We start from the raw sequence: 15,992 nt of genomic DNA, 5'->3' as shown, positions 1-15,992 counted from the left end.
GCATTTGGACATTTAAGTGAACTTGTTTTGGGATGTTTTTTTTTGTCTAAGAACTTGGACCCTTTCACAGTGTGTTTTACCTTTTATCAAAATTAATTACAACATTTTGGTCTCCTAAAACTGTCTTGTTCAACATTCAGTTGCTCCTTGCTAACTAGCTAGCGCTAGTCACCTTGCTAACCAAGCTAACTAGCTAGTACTAGTCAGGTAAGAGCGACGAGGAAGAAGTCAAGTGACGTAATTCCTTTCAACATAACACGTTACCAGCTAACAACATGCAACGTGTTGTTGTGGTAACAGTGTGACATCAGCCATCGTGAAATTACCGCTGCAATACTATAAGAAAATAGACTTATTAGTTTCTTTCTTCCTTGTAATGCTAACCATCTCCTCCTCTGTCCTTTATTTGCTTCTTCCCTCTCTACCTCCTTTCATCCTAAATTATGCTCACTCTCTGACTTTCTTCCATTTCTTTTTTATTGTGACCATGTCTTTCTGTCTTCTTTTCCTTCATTCCTTCTTGCCTAAGATCATTCATCTCCTACCTAAAAGTTTATCCCACCATCATTTCTTTCTTCTGTTCATTGTCCCCTTCCCTTTTTTTTTCATCAGTCCATTCCATTTTCATTCACAGTCTTTCCACCTTTCTACACCTTTTTCCTCTCTCCCTGTCCAATTCTCTTTTATTGTTCATGCTCTTCTTGTTCAACCTATTTCCCTGCACTTGTTTTGCTTTTGTTTTTCATCTCAATTTAGTTCAGTCGATCTGAAGACTCTTCAAAGCACAATGTGAGTGCACGGAAAAGAGTGTTCTCTCCTCCTCTTCATTTCCTTTCATAACTTCTCCCCCATCTCTTTCCCCCCCAAGCTTCAGTTGTTGTGCCTTGAGTGACATACAAGACAGTGAAGGTCTCATAAAGGTTGTCCTGACATGTGTCTGTCTCACTTTATTGATTCACTTCGCCTACATCCTCTGACTTGTACACACACACACACACACACACGCAGGTTTTGACTGCAGGATTAGAGCTGCAAATGCCTCATTATGTAAGTGTAGATGTGTTTAGAGATGCCAGTCTACAGTTTCAGTTGGACTCTTCCTTGCTTTCTCTCTCACTCTCACTATTTCACTTGCTGTAAGCAAAGCAATCATTACTTTCTCTCTCTCTCTCTGTTTCCTCTGTCCCTCTCTCTATTTTTTATACTTGCATTTTAATTTTACATTATACACACTCTGTTGAAATCAATATATATCTTATTACATCACACACGTGTTCAGGTGTCGGAATGAATTTACAAGTCTATTACATTTAAAAAATTGATCTCTAAAACAAAGAAATCGGTCATTATTAAAACAAGAATAACAAAATATGAAATAGGAATAATGAGCATTTATCATAATAGAATAAATGCAATATCAAATTTAAATGGCGCCAAGCATGTAGACGGTAGAGAGCACCATAATTTCTCACAGGAAGTGTTTAATTGGCAGGTTACTGTTTATTTTGTGTATATCAGATTGGAAGCCAAAATTCTGTGCCTATGAAACACTTATAAAGCAGCCAAAGCAATGACTGTTAATGTGTAAAATAAAGTTAATCACTTAAAAGGAAAAGCAAAGAACAAAAATGGATAAACCCAAGATACGGCCAGTTGCATAGGACAGAATATAGTAGTTTAGCACTCCAAAAACTCCAAAAAGTATAAAGGTTTTCATCTTTCTAACTGTTGTACTGCTCTTCCCCCTGTTTTGTATTCAGCCCAAGCAGCGTACCTCTCTGTCTTCGTCCCTGGACGTCCAGAGGCCGGTCAACCGCAGCTGCGAGCCCAGCGAGGTGAGCTCATCCCTGGGCTACGCCAGCTTCAGCACCAGCCCCCCTGCCAGCCCCCCACTCAGCCCTAACCAGGAGGACTCTGCAGGCTCCAACGACGACTGTCCGCTCACAGGTAAGACTCTTGAAACGGTCAGAAGAATGGAAGAGCGATTAATGTTAAAGGCTGTCTCTCAGCCAGAAGTGAGAGTGAGCGTCTGCTGAAATACACTCCTCCCTGACCTCTCATCTCACTGTTGCGGAGGATCAGCAGAAACACAAATATCCCCTCAAGGGGAATATATCCCAATATGAAAACTCTTGATACTCTGTGAGGTCGCTTGACTGTCTGCTGCATTGACACTAAGCGAAGCAATTAAATCAAAGACTTTATGATTGTTGTCACAGACTTTCCACATCTATCATTTATATTTGCCAGCTAGTGACTTAGTGAGTGGTTGGGTTATTTTAGCCCCATTCAGTTATGGCATCAATAATGCATGTGTTTTATGCACTCACTCTGAAGGTCAGTATATTTAATGTCTGTATAACACTGTACCTTTGGCCTTGTGATGCATTCATTTCTTAGATGACTATAATAACACTGCTGAGGCCATCTTTCTTTAGTCTTGGTGTTGAAGCCTCCTTTTTCATTCGGTAGTAGTTTGGTAGCTTTGCAACTCTTTCAGCCTACAAACCAAATCAAGCTTTTACCCTCTTGCCCTGGGTACCGGGAAATTTAAATCATATTTCGACTCCTGTCATGAGACCAGAGCCAAGAGACAAACACCTTAGAGGCTAACAACAGATCTTAGAAAGAACTGCAGGACTGTGGAAGAAGTGAAAGGCACACCATGAATGTTTCATGATTTTTGTCTAACGGGCTGGCTACATTGCACCCATAACGTAAGCGGAGTGAACGTTCCAAAACTACGCTTCCATTATAATCAATGAAACTGGCTACACCGGAGATCCGCTCTACAAATATAGGACAGTTTTAAATATATGATTCAGAATATGCTGAAACTGACCAAAAATATACTAGTTCCAGAAATAATTTGTCAATTCAGAGTACATTTTAGTACATTTCAGCCTACAGCATTGTCAGCAAGCACTCAATAATTCTACACAGGGTTTTGACCTTTAGATAAAGTCATGTGGGTATGACAAATGTATAGCCGCACAACATGACTTATTAATGATAGATCTACTGGTGTGTTTGCCAGGTTGTATCAGGCCATGAAGAGAATTTCAGTGTTGAGTAAAGGCCTTGTTACCCCGAAAGTGCCAAAGCCAAGTGCATATAAATAGCTATTGGTGGTGCTATAAGTGACGTAGTGCCTACTCTCAGGGTAAGATCAACAACTGTAGCTGGCGAGCTGGAGAACTGCTAGCCTTTAGGACTTTTCAAAGGTTTTTTGAGGTGAAAACCTTTCATAACTGGTATATTAACCCCAAGTGTGTTTTACAGGAAATTAGGATGCAAACAAGCACTTTCAGGGGAAGACTACCGGATATCTTAAAAACTAAGCTCCAAGATATCAGCAAAGGATGTTCTATTAGGCCTGCTATGAGTCCCTGTTACTGTCAGACCAGATGAAACACTGTTAGTTTCCTCTAATGACATCCCCTGCTGAGTTAAAAAAATTCTCTTCCAAAAGGAATATTCAATGTAATGATTGAGGTGTTTTCTCATAAGAATCTCATAATGAGGGCAGCTTCGTCTTAAATCTGCACATACGCACATTTCAGTACTCTTATGTTTATATTCACATAATAAAAAAGGTACATAAATACTAAATAATACAAATATGTTTAGTATCCACGTGCACTTTTTAATGTGATTGTATATGAACATACAGACATCAACATAATGATCCCTAAAATGACCCTATCCCTGTGATCCCCATCTGCTAACATTTTACCCCGTATGGAAACATCTTTTCTATTGATTTAACACTAAGGTGTCTACGCTGTATATGGGCAGGTAATAGTACCAGAGTAATTACAGTATTTAAAAAAAAACAAAAAAACGTTTACTGTATATTTAGTTGAAATTTAGCTTTTTTCCACTTCACTGGGATACCATAAGGACCCCTCCTCTTCACTGGACCCCACAGTATCCCCGTGCCATACTTTGGGAACCACTGGTTTACTCCCAGCCTTCATTTCCTTTGTGTCATCATGTGTTACCATAGCGATGAGATTCATTGTTGTCAAGGCGAAGCGGTGGCCCTGGCGATAGTTCGCTGGTGACGTGGTCGTGAAGACGTCATTCTCTCACCTGGGTTTCAGTCCAACTGTCCTTCACACCTGCTGTTATCAGGCACAGACAGAAGAGGCAAAGCAGGGGAAATGGACCAGGCGGGAGGCATTTTGTGTGTGTGTGTGTGTGTTTGTTTCATCCAGGAGCAGTTCAGAGGCCCAGCTAGACTTTGATCTATGTAGTGCCTCAAACGAAAAACACATTCATTATCAGTCCACAAGTGCATGCACACACAGATGAAAAACTGAATAAGACATCCTTATCTACTATTCTCATTGAAGCATTGCCATGGCATTCATGCAACAAGAGTGTGTTATTTCCCTCTTGAACCTACAGTTCATACAATAATTAGTCTTGGGCCTGACATTGATGTCTGACTGATGTCTTCTGAGGACAAACACTGAGGAGCAGTTATTGATCACAGTGTTGAAAAGCCCTTGTTTTTACTTTCAACATGTTTAATTTACTGTTTATCAAAGTTTATTTGTGGAATGGGAAAATTGTGGATACATAAGAATTTCATGACTTGGAAGAAGATTTTTTAATTTTAATGCTGATGCTAGCAATTGGTTTTCACATGACTGGTGTGATAACTACGGATGGTTATGGCACGTAATCGATGCTGATAAGTACTGAACTGAAAATGGGCATCAGAGGCCCTTGCTTGTGGGGAGTAGACTGGCTGCATCGACAGTGACACAGCAGCTGCTTTTCTCAAAATGAATCCATAGCACTGACAATTTATGCTCTATTGTCCTAATATTGTTCTGTTATTACCAGCGCTTCACACACAGCAACTTTTTAATTTTCTGCCATAACTTAGTCACACAATGCTTGCAAGCGGGACATTTTTTTTAGTAACACATATAGAGAAACGTTTTTTTAACAGGAGCCAAATTGAAATTGTCTGCCTTTAAATGAAAGACGTTAAAATATTTAGCACCAACTACCAAGAAACATATCTGTATTTCAGTTATTTTTTAATAATGGTCTTCAGTACCTATTACTAGTGATCAGCAGTTCATCTTAATTGCAAAAAGGTTGAAAAGATGCTGCAGACTTTCTTAAATGCATAACACATCGTTACCACTGTGAGCTCCCAGATACATTAAACCTGTGGATCCTGCATTGATTGTACAGCCAGCTACTGGTTATCGTAGGTTAGAAGCTGTGACCAGTTGGGAAACTGTGACAACTCTTACCTGACAGTAACAACTTACAATTTTTTGGGGGATTTGCTTCAACTTAACCTCAACACTCTATTTATTTTCAACATTTGAAAAGTTCCTGTAACATTTGCCTGAGAAAAATATGGTCTGTGTTGATGCAAACATACTGCAACTTGAGGCACTGCAGGCAAGATTGTCCTTTCCTCATCTTCTCTGTTGATTTTATAAGAATTTAATTTGAATTTCTGCCGTTGAATGGTTGACTGTAACAGTTCTGTCCAAACAGGTTAAAAGTACATTTACATTAAGAATAATAACATGTGTACATGTTTCTCTCTCTCTGACTTTCTCAGTTAGTCTCTCCCATGCTCTCCTCGCCGGGAGCTCTAACACCAGGAATAGATTGGCACCCATTTATTTTTCCAATAATATTTATTTTTGTCTATTTATATTTATTTTGTATATTTTTTTGCCCCCCCCCCCCTCCTTCCTTCTTTTTCTGCTACTCTGCTCATCCCCTCATGCTCTCTCTACTTATTAGCTTCATAAGGCCTATTGTGGGGTTTCCATGGTAACAAGTGGCTTACAGAGAGATAGAGAGAGAGAAAAAAGAGAGAAGAGGGAGTATATATGTATGTGGGTACAGAAGGCAAAGAGTCACAGAATTCAAAGGATGCCAGTGAAAAAGAGAGTGGGTGAGGGACAGAGAATGAGAGTTGGGAGGAGGGGGGGTGATGAAGGAAAATGGAAAGAATGAAATGTGAGATATCAGGGGGTTGGATTGAGAAATGAGGACAAGAAAGTGAAGGGAACACTTTTTTGCCTGCACACCATAAAAGGTTTTTCCTTCCTTTCTCTCAACATTTGTATCTCTTCTTCTTATTCCTCTCATTTTCCTCCTAAAAATCCAGATCAGCTCTTTGACACCAACCATATATTTATACAGTAAATCTCCGGATCCGCAGTAGAGTATGCAGGTGTCAGCCACCTGTGTGGGCAGTCGGATAAAAAGGAGGCCTATTTATATCCTGCTCCATCACTGGTGCTGCTGTTGATGCTACGGAACTACGGTTTATGTAATGTTGGACATTGCTGGAAAAGATTTTCCCTCAGTGCCTTCGGTGCAGAGTGCCAAGTGCAATGCAGTGTTATGCAAAAGCAGTGCAACTGTAGACACAGTTGTCCTCCATGAATTATGCAGTGCCCCTTGCGACATGTCAGTAAAAAAAACAGGCACAAATCTGCAGGTCTGTATTTATACACCTGGAAGCTTTTAAGTTGCTGGAACACTTCACAGCTTCTTATACACACCATGTGAAAACATCATGGGTCTTATTCTCATGTTTTTGTCTGTTATGACTATTGGGCAAGCTAACATCTAAAGCTTTACTCATCATTATTTTTATATAAACAATGGGTCAGTTGACTACATGTTAGAGCTGTAATCAGGCCTTAAAAGTTAGGCTATAGGCCACTTGGAAGTTGGAACAAAGAAATAAAATAAGTCCTCCAGAGGCCAGCCTCCGTTTCACCTCCTCAGCATCCATTTTCGCGCTAATTGAAACGCATCACCTGACCGCTCATTTACCGCGCAACCCGGAGCGCAAGCCCGAGCCTGGCCCGAGCCCGTGTAAAATGATAGAAATTAAGACCGAACCCGATGGCAAAGATCTTCAGCTCTACTACATGTAATGTGACGGCGGTTGCTGGTAGTGATTAACCCACAGAGTTACTTACTTTCATAGCTTTTTAGCTTTTTCCAGCTTTGGTTTTGGTTTTACAGACTAAAACTTTAATGTTTTGTTTCGCTCTCTCCGCTCTCATAGAGTTGGTTCTCGAAGCACCAGGCAGCTGTTTTCAGTGAAAAAACTCCGATACACTAACTGTACGCTACCTGCTCAGCACCAAATGGCAGACAGACAAAGTTTGTGGCTAACTGGTGAACAAGGTGAAGCATTTAGCTGCTAAAGAGTTCAGAGTAGCCAGAAACACAGCTCCAAATGAATGCTTATGTTGTCCTGTCTCTGCTCGATGTGTAAATAGGCAACTGTTTGCTAACACAACTCTAGTATATTTTCGTGTGTGCTGCTACTGTAATGTTCTTTGATCTACACACTATGTAAAATGCCTCGATTTCTGTGTTTTCTGACATATAAGCCAGTTTCTAGACTTTTGCTTCTAAATTACCGTAAGAAAATTACTGTTGTCTTGGTCAGCTGTGAAAAATGGCCAACTGAAAAAATATGACTACATACTCTCTTCATAATATGAAGGCCACAAAAGGGCTGAGTGATCGATGAGCTCTTACAGTTAATGAGCCGTAAATGGCAACACAATCAACTGCTTTGTATGTGTGTGAGTGCGCCACTCGCCGTGTGTTTACACACACACACACACACACTCTGATTGATTTTCCATTTAATTGACACAGCTCTGTCCTTTGGTCTTTATTATACATAATCACATTTGAAGCCATTCTCTTTTGTGTGTCCATGCCACAAAGCATACAGCTTAATGAAAAAAACCTGCTATTAGTGGCCACTGATATTGTCCATCCACAAACTGAATTATAATCATAGCTTAACAGAACAAGCATGAGCAGTTTTCTTCTTTTTTTCCTTACATTTTGCATGAAGCAGAAAAGCAGCGGTGCTGTCTGTAGATTTGCTCTCCTCTTACAATAAATGACAGGAATTTTCCCCGCTGTTCTACCCAGGTCAAATGTGTCGCCACCCCCCCATGCTTCGTTACAATAGTGAACATGATAAATATTTTAAAAGCGTAACATCAGCATGTTGTAATTGTGAACATGTAAGCGTGCTGATGGTAGTAGCATTTACCTCAAAGAACTGCTGTGGCTTAGTACAGCCTGACAGAGCCGCTAGCATTGCTGTAGGTGATGGTGAGTCATGTTTGGAAGCTCTGAACACAAAAGAATAATATAATAAAGTGCAGCTTTATAGAGCTGAGACTTCTCGGCTCTAAAAAGCTGCACTTTATTATTATGAAGTGGTCCGTTTTTCTTGCCACCTATGACAATGATGGAAATGACTTCAGGACGTGACAAAGTCTAATGTGTTGCATTTCATAAATATATTATTTGTTGTCAATAAACAAAACCAAACCAGAGCAAAATGACTAGACATGCTCTATACATACTTTTTGCACACATACAGGAACTCACACACATTACATTTTGCTTTGAGCTGACTCAGGGCTGAGATACTACTAATGCTATGAACACGTACGTACATCACAACTGTTAATCAGTGGTGACCTCATATCACATTTTACTCACTTTCCCTCTCTGTCTCACACATACACACACACACGCAAATGGAATTTCACGCTAGTGAGAGACTGCCGTCACTCCCGACTTGAGGAGACTTGGGGAAAAAAAGGGTTACCGTGAGAGACGAGCCAGTTGCTGTGGCACTATACTCTGCATACTCATATCTGGAATTAAAGTGTGAATTCAATATCTACAGGTGGGCCCCTTGCTGCCTTACGGCTAGGTTTAGATACATACAGCGACATGAAGTAATGCTCTCAGCAGGGAGTCCCATCTCTCTCTCTGCCTCCTTACTGTTGTTTATTAGGATGCCCATTAGCTTCTGTCTGTCTTAAACAGAAGCTACTCATCCTGGGGTCTATTATTTCATAAGAATATTACATAAGCTGGAATACATAGATCCATACTTACAATACAACAAAAGAACAACAAAAACATACATCAATGGTACAACAAAACATAAACTTATGTGTATAACATTCATACTTACAAGTGGAGAGTTAAGACTGAACCTTGCACCTGTTAGTGTAACGCTAGCTCGGGTGTCACTAAGTTAAGCATGCTAAGTTTCATCATGCACAGTCTATCACAAATTGAGAAAAAAAGATGTAAATGTTTAATCTTAGAACACGATACACATTTTTACTCAGCGAAAAATTTAATTTAGGAGGAGATTCATATTCAGGCATTATATATATATATATTTCTCTTTGTGATCATTTTCTACATCTTGTGGAAAATACTTGTATTCTTGAACAGTAAATGATGAATTAAGAGTAGAATGTTTCTAATACATCAATAAATCACATTGACCAAGAGTTGTTAACATGTGTTTTCCCTTAACCTCCTCCATTAAGTGTTTGTACTACATCCATTATTCTGCCTCTGAAAGTCTTGCATTAGTTTCAAATATTAAGTAGATGTATTGCAGTTTCTTTTGCAAATGCAGAAGCATTTCATGTGGATAGTCCCTGGGACTGATAAGGGTTAAACATCGCATCTTTGGTATAATTGAGTGATTTTATGCCTTTAGTTAATGATTGTGACATTTCCTAAAGCACTTCTACGACTCTGGCATGTTATTTCATTTAATTTCCTGTGGTCTTAACACTTTCTCAAATCAACGATCCAGACTTAAAATGATTTCCTGTCATCATGAATCCAAGCAGCAGCCCAGTAGAGTCCTGCAGTACCATCTTGATGTGGGTTTGTTAGCATAGCCTAGCACTAAACCTAGTGCTAGCTTAGTGCCTGAGGTTCAGGGAGCTGATAATGATTTATCCATGCCAGTGGAGCCTAGGAAATAGGGTTCAGTCTTGCATCTCTGGGATGACTGACAGCTCAGATATTACTCTGTAGTTTTTAATAACAGTGAGTGCGTTTCCACAAGAGACGGAGCGATCAACGCGGTGCTATCAGATGTTTGGATCATCTCCCAGCCCCTCCTGCTACAACACACACACACACACACACACACACACACACACACACACACAAATGAAAAAAAATCCCAGTGTATGAGAGACGGTGTGTAGTTTGTGTCTGTTTGCATTCACACAAATGAGGGAAACGATAAGAGGCAAGGCAAGCCTTGATTTAAAAGAACTGAGAGTTGGAGCAGATCTCAAGATTCCTGGGAGTTTGTTCCAGATATGTGGTGCATATAAACGTAATGTATTTTGGCTCATTCAGTGCTTTATAAACCAGCAGTGGTAGAATCAATTGTTTGACAGAAGCCAGTGTAAAGATTCCAGAACTGGAGTGATATAATTTACCCTTCTTTTCTTAGTGAAGACGAACAGCCGCGTTCTGAATTAGCTGCAGCTGTCTGATCGACTTTTTACAGAGACCTGTAAAGGCAGCATTACAGAAGTTGAGTCTACTGAAGATAAGCCCATGGAGACTTTTTTCATCCTGACACATCCTGCTAACATCACATCCAGTTCCTTAATCTCTGATTATAGTTTGTTAGAGATATCCCTAAGAGGGGGAGGTGGGGGGAGACTGATGAGGCAAACTTTTGGTGACTTTGTTATCGGCGAAGATGATGTTACAGAATGTGCTTGGTTGGGGTGGAGGCAGATCACGTGACAGTTACTGTTGGGTGAATTTATAGCGCTAACCAACTATTTTATCAGTGAATCCCAAAAGGGGCGAGGCAGGGGAGATGGGAGAGTGAAGGGACGAGGAATAAGGAGATTGAGGCTGATGATATTTTCTCTTTGTGTCAGGGTGAATCATCTTGGGCCGAAGGGTGTCGCAGACCGATCCAAAAATGGTCCATCAGTACCTTAACTCTAGATCTGCTGGGGATAAAGGGCATTTCACATCTATAGTTCGTTTGCTTTGGTTAGAATCAGTTAAAGAGTTTGTAAACTTGGAGCGATTTCCCCTTGGTTCGGTTTCGTTTCACATCTGGAAAAATCCAAGCCTACCAAAATGTGTCATTACGCAAGAACGTTCACTCCTCTTATTGGTCGGAAGTGTCTGGGGCGGGATCAAGAAAGCAAATACAGAAAGAAAGGCCTGTGTTCTGGACTAGTGCATATTTTTTTCCATCTCTATGGTCAAACCAGCTTATTCCCATTTAAATAATCAAACATAGTTTCACTACGTCTGCTCTGCTCACCGAGACTTCGCTCTGCCGGCGTCTGTCTCCAACTTTAGCACCGGCTTTTTGACCACGGACATGTGGGTGACGACAAGCTTGACCGCAGTCTGTTTCTGTGAGAGAGTGCGATTGCCCCATTCACACCTGCCCACACAAACCGCACCAAGGGGGATCAACCGAACTAAATGAGGCAGGTGTGAAAGCCCCCAAAGATGCAGTGAGACAACATGTCACATCTTTTACATAGATGTTTGTTTGGTATTTACTGTCATTTAATAGTGTTTGTGTGGATCGTATTTATTTTAATTGGAATTTAAATCATTTCATGACTTCAGTAAGTGTGAAAATTAATAGTAAACAAGGTTTTATTAGATACAATTCATCAAAAAGGTTGAAGCCCAACTTGTAGTGGTCTGCTGTGCTACTGTGTGGATTGACTGGCTTTACTACAACAGATCAAGCCTTACTCCACTCTTCCCAGTTTCTTTTTCCTCACATTTTGACATATAACCTCCAGCTCTGTAACCCCACTCTTGCATTTCTCTCCCTCCTGCCCCCCTCTGCCATTCAATCCTTCATTCTGTCACTCTCTTTATTTCTCTAGCCTCTTCCCCGAGCTCTCATTTGCTTCTGTCTCTCTCTTTATGCCTGTCATTCACTGTTATATGTTCTCCGCCCGCCCCCTCACTTTCCCTCAGCCTCGCTGCTATTTGTCAAGCCTTCTTCAGCTTTTCAGTTATGCTGTGTTGCTAGTTTGCCGCTCATAACTCATTTGCCCTCCACCCTTTCTATCTTTGCTTTTTTCTCTCCCTCGCTTTGCTGCCCACTCTCTACCTCTCCCTGTATTTCAACTTTCACCTTTTTAACCTCCTTCCCCTTTTCCCCATTTTCCTCTTCTTCCTCCCTCCCTCTGCCTCTCTTCTTCCTCTGTGTTCTTTTTGTCCACTCTGAACGCCAGACCATCGTTAATGTTATTAGTTACACCTGTGTTTTTCCTGCTATGACAAGTTAAAATATCTGTTGTGTAAAAGGTTTATGACATCATTCCCTGTTCATACAAAATGGTAAGGTGCATTAAATTTCTTCTTCTTACTGCAAAAACAGTATACTGTATACAAAATGGTAGATACAATAGTACGGAGGTATAAAACAGCACAAATGTATGTATCCAAATTGCTTAGATATGAGTAATGAATTTCAGTGTCACTTTTAGAAGACTGTTCTCTTTAGACTGCACAGTAGAGAGCTGCAACAAAGGGTTTCATGAGCTTTGTCCCAGTTCCATGTTACATACTAACATTGTAGATTGCTCTAAGTACAAAATTCCCATGCCTTCTAGAACGACATTTTCTGATCATTTGTTTGTGCCTTTGAAAACTGTTACTGTTGAAAAATAAATCGGTTTTATGACGGGACAAAGCGATGGTTAAGGTTTGGTTAGGTTGAGGCACAAAAAAAGATTTCTTCCTTTGCTCTCGTCATAATTACTACAGCCACTAGAGGGCTTTGTCACTTGAACGTGAATATATGTTGTTTTGGGTCACTCATGAAATGACTTCCTAGTATACTGTTTTTCCAATTAGTATACAGTTATTATATAACTGACAGATGCCAATTTATCTGTGACTGTGGAATTACCACTGCCAATTAAACAGCACTCAAAGACAGCAACAGATTTAATACTTAGTTTTGTTAACCTTTATTGTAAAGTGCTTAATGTTTGTTAAATAAAATACCGTTGTCTCATCACCTGCAAATAATGCATCTAATGCTTCGCAGCTGTGAGCCTTTGTGTATGCATTGTGTGACAATACTGTAGTGTCCATCACCAGTCCACTCAAAAACCAGGCAGATCCAGTAAACATACTGACTATACTCACTTTTTCAGTGTCCAGTCTACTACATACTTGCTAACCTACTTAGTTAGAATGCAGTGTGCTACTGTATGCATCTTAAACCGTTGGACACCCCAGGAGAGATATATTATTAATTATTTTCATCTATAAATAAAGTGTTTAGGTACATTGAATAAAAGCTTAATTTCAGATCTATTTCTCTCACACCCACTCACTTCTCCTCTGTCTGTGCTTCACTGATAGGTGGGTGGTGGGGAGAAGTACACCGCTAAAGGTTTTGCCTCTCACAGTGTATCAGCTTGAGCAAGTGATAACGTCACACACATCATTGCATCAGTCAGTCAATCAATTTATTGGGTGCCATTTTGTGATAATGATTACAAAGATTGAGATTCAAGACAATTGATCCTTACTTATCTAATGGTTAGTTTGTACATAGACGAGTCATATTGAGACACACTTGTCTTTATTTGTTGCACAAACACACATGTTACTGCAGTTGTTTGTCTTGAGATGAACACCAGTTATCCAACTACCAATCAGTTTCTGGGCTGAACTGCTGCATGCCACAACTTGTGTGTGTTTGCATACTAGTTTCGCAAAAAAAATGCAGGTATGCAGAGTGATGCAGCTGTTGTTTCGTCATCTGATTCTTAGACGTTTGCTGCATTTCAGCAGAAGCAGCGTGACGAGTTACTACAGTATGAATATCTACAGTACATACAGTATGAGCGTTCCGTAGTTTGAGCTGATACTTCTTGCTTTGGATGCCCAGGTGAGAAACACACACACACACACTCACACAGAGGACAGTCAGTGAGGCGAAGCTGCAGAGGGATCTGTAGGCTCAGGAATGGATTAGAAGTAAAGTTAAAACAACACACAGAGCAAGACTATTGATTGTTCACAGGGGAAGAAGAAGAGAAACTAGAGTTTCCTGCCTGAGTCGTGCCAAATTATGCTTCTGCAGTGTTATCCTTCCTATAATTTGGTTTCCACTAGTTAGTACACCAATATTCTCATCAGCTCAACTAATGTTAGGTTTATTTATATATCTATACCTTTCTTTTTCAGAAAACTTACAGAAAATCTTGCATGTAACTTTCCTTCTGCCCTATCATCAAACCTTTACTTTTGCACTTGCAGATATGCCAGCTCTACCTCTGTCATGTTTTTGGTCTAGACAAAAATTCACACACCTGCTTCTTTGATTGCTGTGTTCATCAGTCGTACACTTTTCCTTTGCACTCCTGAAGGCCAGAGACACTCAAGCTACCCAAAAAACTGGGAGAGATGCCATCGCTGTGGCTCTCTGTTGCCATAGCGACCAACAGGCTCACCTGTTGCCAACAGTTCTCATCTTAAAAAAAGGAGCACCATGAAGAGAGTGATAAAGAAATCCATGGAAGGGCTGAAAGAAACACACACAGTCACTTATTGATGCATTCATGGTGCAGTCAAAATGTAGGAATTGTTTGTGTTAATCCCATCTACAGTTCCAAGCTTTGATTGTTTCCAAAAATGCTCGTGTTATTAATCTGACCCAAAATGAAGTATACATTTTTCATAGTAAGTCTAATATAATTAACAATAGTAGACCAACTGCTGTCTTACCAGGTAAAATGTAATGACTCACTAAAATGTATTCACTGATATGTGCTATTGATTGATGGTCAAATTGTACCAATCACCTAGAAGACAATGTACCGTAGGCAAAAAAACAAACAAAAAGCTTTAAGCTCTACGAATGTCCACTCACTGTGTATTTATGTGAAATAATGATAGTTTCAGTCTATGTCCGCTCAAGGATGAGTCATTACCTGAACTGTTAACGGGTGTTTCATACTTTTAAACACAGCACACAGTACAGTTAAGTTGGAGTAAAATGGAACCTTCACATTCCAAATGATACGAAATTGCTCTCCATTTGAGGACTGAGGTTAATATTTTTTCACTTTCTCCTACCTTTATTCTGCCACAATGAGAGGAGCTTGAGCATTCCTGTTTAAATTATCATATAATTCCAGTTATTCACATTGTGGGGTTTTCTCAGGAAAACCAGCCAAGTGACTTGTTCAGGGATTTTCTTTGTTGGCACACATTATGTAAATGTTTCATATAGAAACGTGGCTGTATGTACCCAGGACAGTCATGAAATGCTAGCAGAGACTATGTGTGTGTGTGTGATGCTTATCAGTGCTGAGATTGTTTACATGGCCTGGTACACAATCTTAACACACAGTGAAAGGGAACAGAGAAAGACATATCTGGGCTTGACACACAAACACAAAGTTTTCTTTTCAGCTATTTACGGAATGAAAAGTGACAAGGCTGAATATTATGTTGTATTGTAGTTTAATAAGCAGGTGGGTTGAAAACAACATCAGATCCATTGAAGCCTTTTGCAGGTTTCAGACATGTGTTTGGGTTTGGGCAGATCAGGGAGCTGTAATTGTTACCTGCTGACATTAAAGACCATTCCAGCGGTTTGTTACACTTCAAATTAGTGCTAACCGTGTTGTTGTGTTGTATGTGTGAATGTATTTTTTATACTTTTCCACACATTCATTTGTTTCTATTCATTCCTGTTCAGGGTGAAAATGTAAGGACTTTTAAAAGTAGCTTACGCTCTGTAGTCAGTACACAGCAAGATTTTATTTTTGTCAGTTACGTTATAGGAGGTAATGCTTTTGAAATCAGTCTTCTCATAAACTGTATCACCATGCAATGATAATTTAACTTTCAGAAGAAAAGTTCCAGTATTCTGCTAATTGATAACACTAGTACAGAGCCCGTTGAAAATGTGCCTGTTTGGAACGGGCGATTGCTTGGCCTGTGGTACTGCTGCTTGTAGAATTCTTCAAAACCAAATTGTACCCCAAAATTACTTACAGAAGGACCCCAAACCACTTACTCCACTGTATAGCCTACTACTGACTTACAGTGTAGGCTACGTCTACATCAGAGGAAGACATTGTAGGCCTACC

General features: G+C 40.0%; 1 protein-coding gene across 2 annotated transcripts in view; it reads left to right on the top strand.

Moving 5' to 3' along the window:
• anks1b (ankyrin repeat and sterile alpha motif domain containing 1B) overlaps positions 1-15,992 on the top strand; it is a 238,508-nt gene that overhangs the window by 154,393 nt on the left and 68,123 nt on the right. For both annotated transcript variants that reach the window (XM_078243136.1, XM_078243133.1), the window contains exon 13: positions 1,761-1,947. In XM_078243136.1, the coding sequence (XP_078099262.1) occupies positions 1,761-1,947 (187 nt within the window). The remainder of the gene's footprint in view (positions 1-1,760; positions 1,948-15,992) is intronic.

The sequence above is a fragment of the Sander vitreus genome, chromosome 23 (genome assembly GCF_031162955.1).
Source record: "Sander vitreus isolate 19-12246 chromosome 23, sanVit1, whole genome shotgun sequence".
Taxonomy (NCBI): domain Eukaryota; kingdom Metazoa; phylum Chordata; class Actinopteri; order Perciformes; family Percidae; genus Sander; species Sander vitreus.
The sequence above is the reverse complement of the archived record's forward strand: the minus strand, read 5'-3'. Positions and strand labels throughout refer to the sequence as shown.